The sequence below is a fragment of the Mastomys coucha genome, unplaced genomic scaffold (assembly GCF_008632895.1).
Source record: "Mastomys coucha isolate ucsf_1 unplaced genomic scaffold, UCSF_Mcou_1 pScaffold13, whole genome shotgun sequence".
Lineage (NCBI taxonomy): Eukaryota > Metazoa > Chordata > Mammalia > Rodentia > Muridae > Mastomys > Mastomys coucha.
This window is the reverse complement of record NW_022196895.1, coordinates 54,024,732-54,034,617: the sequence shown is the minus strand read 5'-3', so window position 1 is coordinate 54,034,617 and position 9,886 is coordinate 54,024,732. Positions and strand designations below refer to the sequence as shown.

General features: G+C 45.5%; 1 protein-coding gene across 1 annotated transcript in view; it reads left to right on the top strand.

Moving 5' to 3' along the window:
- Nucleotides 1-810: 810 nt before the first annotated feature.
- Nucleotides 811-9,886, top strand: part of Fbn2 (fibrillin 2) — a 211,239-nt gene continuing 202,163 nt past the window's right edge. Inside the window, exons 1-4 of the mRNA XM_031365738.1 lie at nt 811-1,064; nt 1,948-2,030; nt 6,583-6,681; nt 9,764-9,859. Of these exons, the coding sequence (XP_031221598.1) occupies nt 811-1,064; nt 1,948-2,030; nt 6,583-6,681; nt 9,764-9,859 (532 nt within the window). The remainder of the gene's footprint in view (nt 1,065-1,947; nt 2,031-6,582; nt 6,682-9,763; nt 9,860-9,886) is intronic.

Genomic DNA, 9,886 nt, shown 5'->3' with positions numbered 1-9,886 from the left:
GTCCCCGCCCACCCCGCGCTGCCGGCCCCTCAGTCCCGGCTGTGCTCCACGTGTGGACCGCTGCACCCCGGCCCCCTCTGACAGCCGCCGCCCGCCGTCCCGCCCCGCGCCCCGCCGGGCCTCTAAAAACCCCGGCGCCGCGCCCTCCTCCGCGGCATCTTCCCCGGCGTCCAGCCTCCTGCCCGCCCTCCCTCCCGCCAGCGGCTCGCCCCGGCCCCCGCGCACCTCCGCCGGGCTGTGCAAGCCACCGCCCGCGCCTAGCTGCCCCAAAAACGATCCCCGAGGAGACCGTCCTCTTCTTTTGGGGGTGACTTTTGTTCGCTAGCCTGCTTCCTCTGGTGACTTCTGCAGCTTTCCAGGATCTGTGCCCGGAGCGCACGGGAATCCACTCAGCCTCTGCACACCCCCACCCCTCCTTCTTTTTTTTTTTTTTCCCTTGTGAGGTCCGCTTTCTTTGTAACTTTATGCCGCGGCTGCTCGGGTTGCTTTTGTAATTTCCCGCCCCCACCCGCTGGCGGTCCTGGAGTCGCTCGGGGCAGTGGCCCGGGGGATGCAACGTGGACCGCGCGGGACTGCCGTCTGCATAGCCGCCGCGCCTCGCTGCGCCCTGCGCTAGATCCCGCGCCCCGCGCGCTGCCGGTCAGGAGCTGACGCTGCGTCCCCAGGACACCGCAAGCCTAGGGAGTCCCTCGAGCAGACGAAGGGTGGTCAGACCCCTGACTTTTCTTTTTTTGTGTGTGGGCCGTGCGGATTTGATCTCCGACAGTGCTCTCTCCGCGGGCCTCCTTCTGCGCGCTCTTGGCGCCGGCGATGGGGAGACGGCGGCGGTTGTGTCTCCAGCCCTACTTCGTGTGGCTGGGTTGCGTGGCGCTCTGGGCGCAGGGCGCAGATGGCCAGCCCCAGCCTCCGCCACCAAAGACGCTCCGGCCCCAGCCGCCCCCGCAACAGGTCCGGCCCGCAGTAGCGGGCTCCGAAGGTGGCTTCGCTGGGCTTGAGTACCGGGACGAGGGCGCGGTAGTGGCGAGCCGGGTCCGCAGGCGAGGACAGCAGGAAATACTCCGAGGGTAGGTAGGCGGCAGGGTGGCTGGCTCGTGCGGGGACCTAGACCTTCCTACCCTTTGCTCCACATCCTCCCTGACTGTCCTGCTGACGGGTAGAGCCGCTGTCCTCTCCACGAGGACACTTAAAGACCCCAAGAGGTCCAGGAGCGCCCCTCGTTTTTCTCCCGAAAGTCTCAGTTCCTCCGCAGAAAGCCCTCCCTAGGGGGCTTCTGCTGGCGATGGGGAGTCAGGCCTTTGGTTGCGGATGGCAGAGCATGTGCAATGTCCGTGGCTCTGGGAAAGTTTCTCTGTGTCAGGCCGAAAGCGGGCATGAGTCTGCCCTGCTCTGCCCCCCCCCCCCCGGAGCCTGCCTGCTCCCCACCGTCGGGGGCGCAGCTCTAGAGCCTTTTGTTTGAGGACGTGTGCCGAGGGTAGCGACTGGTTCTCTAATCGCCAGCTCCAGCACTCCACCTTTCTGAGCAGCCTCCCTTGACACTTAAGAGCCAGGGACAAAGTTGATCAAGGAGGAACGGATTTGGGAACAGGGGCAAGGATTTTTGAACGGAGTGTCCCTATTGTTCTCAGCATCCGGATGCTAGAATAGCAGTAAACTATGTGTTTCTCCTTTCTTTTCCCGGTTTAAAAAGGCAAGCAAAGGAGAGCGGATGAAAGGGCATGTTTAGAGGTTCCGGACCCTCCCCCATTCCAGCTTCTAACCCATCTGTTTCCCAAACCCCTCAAAATGTGAAGTAGATCTTTGATTTGTTCATCCTCGAGAAATCTACTCGCTCTGGCTTTGCTTACGAAGCCATTTTTGTGTTGCTGCACCCAACTTTGTGTGTGTGTGTGTGTGTGTGTGTGTGTGTGTGTGTGTGTGTGTGTGTATCACCGTGTTTGTCCCTTGCAGGCCCAACGTGTGCGGCTCTAGATTCCATTCCTATTGCTGCCCGGGATGGAAGACGCTCCCAGGAGGAAATCAATGCATTGTCCGTGAGTATTGGGCAAGGCACACAGTCTAGGACAGCATACTCAGCTCCATTTCAGGGCTGACCTTACATTCAGTGTTTGAACACTAGGTTGCCTGTACAAAGGCACTGGTCACACAGCCATGGCAATGAGAGCTCAGTGGTGGGGAGGAAGCCGCATCAGCTGAGACTTCATTAACAGAAACGTGGGAGGCAGAGATGGATGAAGGTTTTATAATGCTCATTTGGGTGTTTCTTTTACATCTATGTGTATTGACACAAACGGGGGGGGGTGGGAAGGGAGAGCTTTGTGTGAAAACAATTCCCTAGTAACCAACATCACCTCGTCTTTAAAATTCCAGGTAAGGCAGACCACAGTGTTACTATGGTCATGCTTGGACTCTTGGGTTGGCCATCAGAAGATCAGTCTTAAGTCTTTATACCATGTTCTCCTCTCTGGGTTGTTCTTAGCAGCCACATGGCAAAGATTTTAAAGGCGTACTCTCACAGATTTTGAACTGACGTAAAGTTAAAAGAATTTTTCGTTTTGTTTTGTTCTCAAGAGAAATAATCTAAGTTGTGTGTGTTGACTTGTGTGTGTATGTGTGTGTGTGTGTGTGTGTGTGTGTGTGAGGAGACAGTTAAACTTAGAATTCCCACAGACCAAATCTTATAGTGGACAGTTATGTTACACCTCCATAATGTCACTGTATCAGAACTTACAGGTTGGGGTTATTAGCAGTAATAGTAGTTTTTTTTTTTTAAAGATTCCAAAAGTATATATATATGCAGGTCTCCAAGTTCTAAGTGGACAGCTAGTTCGTTTTTTGGGTTATGATCAAGAGAGGTCTTATTTCACAGTCTCCTGAGGTGAAGTGTGATAGGCCTTTCCCTGTGTGTTTATGTAGCCCAGACACATTTGTCCATACTGGAAGACAGCCAGGGCACAGACAGCACATGCATTTATAGTCCATCTTGACTGTAGACTGACCTTAGTGTTCTCTAGCGGAAAGATAATTATGTCACTGTGAACAGCAAAAGGGCAAGCTACCCTAACCAAGGGTACTGTGGGTATGGTGGCATCTCCAGCTCTGTATTTATTGGTTTTGTGGGTTTGAGACAGACCCTAAATGCTATTTTCTGTTCTTTAAAAGGACAGAAGTCTGAAGTTTTATTGTGAAGATTGGTTTCCCTCTTTCCCTTCTATTCAAAAATCCCACAGCCTCTAGTAATCAAGCAAACATAGGAAGGAACCACTGTGTCCTTTCAGATGATCGAGTCATAAATAATTTAAATACACCTTCCACGAACGTATGGGGCTTTGGCTTTATTAAAAAAAAAAAAAATCACTTGTCTTCTATCCAACATCTCCAACACGGAAAGTCCTATGTGAAGTATTTATAGAAGGTGCCTTACTCTTTCAGGCCACTGGGGCATTGCTGTGTCTGTCTCACACTAGCAAGGTCTCCCAGACTCTGGAAACAGCTCCCATCACTCAGCGCACACCTGCCACACTAGCAGGGAATGACTTAGGCCCTGTGGAAAGTCTGACTCACTCAACGTAATGAATGTGACTGCCATTATTGAGTTGGAGAGCAGCCGAGGCGAAGGGATAGGTTTATGGTGCGCACTGAAAATCTGTAGAGTCAGGTTTTATTGGACCAGTAAGGAATGGGAATTCCAGAGAGCAAAGCCTTCCAGCACAGTTGCAGAAGGAGTGAATGTATGGCCCAGTGAGTGTCCACTTTACCTGCTCTGGGTCTCTGACTACCATTGTGCCATTTCCTTCTTCAGAAGATCAGAAGTACTCACAGAGAGTACTGTCACCTCCGTTTCTTTGGGTGCTAATAAAATAAAGTTTGCATTAGGCAAACTTTGACAGTATGTTTTATCTCAAAGAAAATACTTGTGATATTTATTTCAAGTGTAGCTAACTAATACTTATCATTAACATTGGAAAATAACCGGCATACTTGAGAGTATAAAACTTGGCCCCAGAATCAACAGAGAGGATGCGCTGTGTGGTACTCTCCCTCTTGCATGAGCCTCCCCTAATGTTAGCTACATCAAATTCAGTATTTCTGATATCTTCACATCTTAAAAAGGTCACATGTGAGGAACTGTGGAAATTAAAACCATTGCAGATTTAAAATTAGGAATTTTAACCACTGAATTTTTTGATAACAAGTATTTGTTGAATTCACATATATTTTATTATGAAGCAAAGACAAACTCTGTAGTAGTTTATAAATATGATAATAATATGAGGACCAGTGGTTCATTTTTCTCATGCGTTTATATCTCTGCATTCTTTCTATGCAAAACAAGCTTCAAAGTTTAATGTTCGACTCTTAATAGGCTTCACACAGGAAGACTCTAAAGAAATACGTCTTTTATTTTAGAAGCATGATCGTTATGGTTATGACTATTTAATTAGTAGTACTTAAAGACAGGGTCTCTAGCTAGTCCCCGGGAATGGAATTAACTGTATCGCCCAAGTTGGCCTTGAACTCCCAGGTTCTCTTTCTGGTATTCAAGTGATGAGATTACAGGCTTGAGCCACCATGCCCAGCTGTTATTATTCTTAATTGTGGCTTGAAATGTCATTGAAGTTCTTCCAAGTTTCCATGTTTGTTTCCAAACTGACTTTCTAGCTTTCCTAAAAAAAAAAAAAAAAAAACTTAAGAAAATTATCTTAGAGCATGAAATAATGGAAGAAGAGTTGCTTGTGCATTTACTTATGGAGAAACTATGCCATAGTGTTCTCATCATCGGTAAAACAATGGGCTGGGATTGGCTTAGCATCATAGCATTAAGAGCAGAAAAAGACAGCTACATTTTACTCATGTAAATAAAATAAATAAATCTAAAAAAAATAAGAGCCTTTCAGTACAACCCCTTCAATTTATGTTCCAATGAAAAAACTGAGCCCATAGAAGTTTTGAGTGTTCTTGGTGGGTCATTGGCAGCATGAGAACTCAACATCACAGTACTTATGATGCTTATGTATCACACTTTAAATACCAACCCATTCACTTTCTCCTAATATCTCCACACTCTTAGAATGTACATTCTATCTGCCACTCCTTCCAACATTGCTAGGCTTAATAATTTCAGTTAAAATGGAGCACATAAAATGAGACCTCAGACTGGGATGAGCACAGGGGAGAAGGAGTTCATTAGTCTTGCTTCCTCCTGTCCTGTGTGCAGTACACACTGAAGCCTTGACAGACAACCAATTGCCCAAGCTCCACCCCCTTTAACCCTGTTTTGGCTTGAGACCTAAATGAGGCCACTTCATGTAAGCCTAGATTACCCTTCCTGCTAAGAAGGGACCCTTAAAGTAAAACTATTTAATGAGCATATCTCCTCGGAAAAATTAGTGATCAGAAACAAATACATTTTCTATAGTGGAAGCCATTTTCTTGCCCCCTTCCCCCCTTTTAAGGATTAAGAACATAATATTTTTGCAGTGTTTTCATTCAGGAGAACTTGTGGAAACACTGTCCATATTATACAGATGCTAAAGGGGATCTTAGAGAAGGAAAACAATTACTAAATTGGTTTACCACTGGAAAGAGTGTTCCTCACATTATCAGAGGTCTCAGATCTCTTTGGAAGTGTTGGGATCTCTGTCTAGATTGATGAGCATGTTGCTGTAAATACTTACATGTAGTTTCAGGACATTCCCAGACTGTTCTCCTGTTTCATGCATCCAGAGACAGATCAAATCAGCACATAGCCTTTGTGCTCAAAGAGGGAATTCAACTGAGGATAGAGAGATAAATCTTTCAGCTCCTTAATGGCCTGGCTAAATATGGGAGACAGTTCCCATTGCAGAGCACTAAGGTTTTGAGTATCTGTGGTATGTGCTATGTCAGTGAGCCTAATATTCTTGGCTCAGATGACCCTCTCATGCACTAGAGGTCACAGCTGTAGGAAGCTTCGATTCCTACTTCTGTCATAAGGGCTTTTTGGAATAACAGAAATGGACTAGGTTGCATTGATGATGTAGCAGAAGACTGGAGGAAGGAGAGAAATTATGAAGGAGGCTAAGACTGATGACAGGGTAGGGCAGAAGCTATCTGGGATGGACTGTGCAGGGAACCTGATATTTGGCCAACTCATGAGGTCCGGGGGTCTCTTGTTTCTACCAGTTTTACATTCTTACATAGTGGGCTGTATTTTCTAAGATGTTCAGTCTCTCTGGGTTTCCTCCCCGCTGCCAGCTCCCTAAGGATCTAGAAGTCCTCTAAATCGTGAATTCAAAAGTTTTCAGTTTTGAATTTAAAAAAAAAAGTGCAAATTTCATTGATAATCAAGTTAAAGAAATTGGCACTAATTAGTATGATAGAATTTAAAAGAGTTACATTTGTACATCATCACAAGGAAATTGTAAAAGTTAGTGCCATGTCTTTAGTGGGTTATTTCGTTTCATGCTGAAAAGTCAGGCGTTTTGCAACATTAATTCCATATCCTCGTTTCCCACACCTACAGCTTTAAAATATGGCTTTCATGCTGTGAAGCATGGTGGAGGGTGTTGACAGTCATTGCCTCTTGTGTCGTGTTCTTCGCAGCCATTTGCAGGAACAGCTGTGGAGATGGATTCTGTTCCCGCCCCAACATGTGTACTTGTTCCAGTGGACAAATATCCCCGACCTGTGGAGCAAAATCAAGTACGTTCCCTCTCTAGGGCTACATTCGTCACCTTTTCCTTAAACATATGAGCCAGTGGCATGTGTCCTCTTCAGAGAAGATACGGATTGGTGATTGTTCTCACTAACCAGGCCTTTGTTAAGTTTTGAACTAAGACCATCTTGGTGCCTCAGTTGTTACCTAACCATCAACAGAAAATATGTGTAGGGAGTGGGACAGTTAAGAGTCCATGAAGTGATTCGTCGCAATAGCTATATCTTCCTGAGCTTTCAGTATGCACAAGTTTCTATGTGCCGTGTTTGCATTATTACGAGCCTCTCATCAGTATTATTTGATACTGGTATGATCCTATTTTGCAGAGGAGGGAAGTGAGGCGCATAATGTATTAAATAACTACTGCCCTGCTTTGATATCCAGTGCTATAATAAACATCATGGTCAGAAGCAACTTGGGGGAGGAAAGGGTTTATTTTATCTGACAACTCCCAGGAAACATTGTATCACCAAGGGAAATTAGAGTAGGGACTCCAGGCAGGAACCTGGAGTCAGGAACTAACAGGCAGGCCACGGCAGGAACGCTGCCTGCTGGCTTGCTTAGATGACTTTCCTATCTGCTTTCTATACCACCTGGAGCCACCTGCTTGGGTAGTCTAGCCCATAGTGGGTTGGGCCCTCCCACAATTAATCAAGAATTAATCAATCAACAATTGATCAAGAAAATTCCTCCATAAAATTTCCCTTGGGCAGCCAAATGGACACAATATCCCCAGATGACTAGTTTGTATCAAATTGACAAAAAGCTAACCAGCTCACCTACCCAAGGTAACAACAGACTTGAATCTACTGACTAAGGCTGACTCAGCAGGTAGTCCCAAACACTAACCTGTATTTATTGCCTTTTGTGTACACTATTGCAGCCTGATTTTTGGTTTTAGCTATGGCAAGAGAAGGAGATTAGAATAGCAGAGTCTTACTGAAATATTGACCAAATACTTTATATGTACCGAGACACTTTGCTACACACACTAATTTTTAACAATACCGTGAAGTTAACTATAACGATAGACTACGAATGTATTCTTAATGACTCTGTTGAGACTCCTAAATCCAAGACTCACCTTCTGTGGAAGTGTTTAAGATCACACTAGATAAGACAGAAATGACACTGGGTAAGAAATGATGCTGCTTATTTAACTGTTCAACATCTAAACAAAGGCTTTAAATCTGCCTTTTAAAATGAGTATGACATTGTTACAGCTTAATAGTTCCCTCCACACATTATTGTTCAGCAAGGGTGATGTAGAACCTGTCTGATCCAGGAGTAAGAGTCAGACAGTGCACACCGGAGTGTGTGTCTTCTGATGAACCACTGACAAGAGCCTCTGGGGCCACTGTTTTTAGTACTGTGTTTTATCAGTGATTTGAAAATCATCATTCAAACGCACAAAGACTTTGAGAACCCTCAGGATCCCACTTTCTCCTCTCAGGTTGTCTACCAGAGACCTTTCCTCCTCTGTGCCTTCATTGTCTTATTCTGGATTTGCTCACACCCACCCGTGGCAATGCAACAGAACACAAATCAAAGCAATACTGCTTCTTTTTTTTCGGATATAATATTTTTGTTGATTATTTGATTTCACACAACGCACCCTGAACACATTCACCTCTTCCCAGACCTCCTCCCACCCTTGTGACCTCTCTTCAAGAAGAAAAAAAAATACAAAGTGCAATATTGCTTCTTTATGCCCAGACCTGAACAAGAAACACTATACATGGTACTAGGTTTAGTGTGGAATACACACACACACACACACACACACACACACACACACACACACACAAACACACACATTCATTTGGCCTTTAGAGAACACCTAATTCCTTTCCATCAGGAACTTGTCTAACCCTTCCAACCTTCATCGTGCTTGAACTTGCTAAAGGTTTTTGGCAGTGTTTATCACTAACTGCCTGAAACACCTTCTGGGGTGTGTGTGTGTGTGTGTGTGTGTGTGTGTGTGTGTGTGTGTGTGAGTGTGTACATGTGCACATGACTACATACTCATTTGGAGGCCAGAAGTTAACCTAGTCATTCTTCAGGTGCAGCTTACCTCCAAAGTGAAACTTTTAATTCATGGTTGACCACAGTCTCCATGTCTGCCTCTGCCTCAGCAGGTGGCCCAGTGCTTACACAACTATAGTCTCCCTTTTCCCACGTAACTCTTTAAATATGTAGCGTCTGCTAGACGAGGTATTTCAGCTCCACCATTTTGCTTTCCGTGTGGTTCAAGCCATCCTCATCTTGTATCAGACTCCCTTGCACCTGACATCTGTAAATCCCTTTTCTACAGAGCACTTCCTGTTGTAAAGTCAAGCATCTCCACTTTCATTGAAATCTTTTCCTTTCATCTGCAATCGGACCATACTAAACCTTTGGTGGACAAGGAGCCCCTCCTTAGCTGGCTGGCCTTGCTTGTCTCTCCAAGACGCATTCTACACCCGTTCTTTGGAGGAAACCCTAAAAGCATCCTAAGATCTTTAGAGTTTGTGTTCTTATCTCTCTGAAGTGGCTCCTTGCCTGACTGATTCTCATCTTTCAAAGATCAGTCCACATGTCACATCAAAGTAGGGTTTTTTCCGGTTGCTGTATCTAAGTTCCTAACTGAATCTAGACAGTTCTCCTTTGTACTGTCTTTCTCCAGACAATCAATCACAATTTCTCCTAACCCTGTATTCTAACCTTGGATTTTTGTCTATCTCCTTACTGATATGAAGGCTCCATGAGGATGAACCTTAAATCCATCCCAGCAGCAGGCCCATAGGTCCTGCTTTCTCAGTGGCTATGAGTGTCTCCTGAATGCCATAAACTATGCTACTAACAGCTTCTAGTGATTTCCTCTGACACTAGGCTTGTAGTTTACTTTAAATATCTACTAAATCACATGTCATAACAGATATATGCACATGTGTAGACTTAATGACAGACAATAACTTGGTTGGGTTGTAACATTTGCATCAGTAGAATATATTTGCCATCAGATTGGACAAGTGCTCATGGATGTAATTTGGTGACTGGTGCCTTTCTTTTTCTTGCTGTTGTTCACAGTTCAGCAATGTAGCATGAGGTGTATGAACGGAGGAACCTGTGCGGATGACCACTGTCAGTGCCAGAAGGGATACATCGGGACTTACTGTGGACAACGTAAGAAACCTCAGGAACAACTCTATT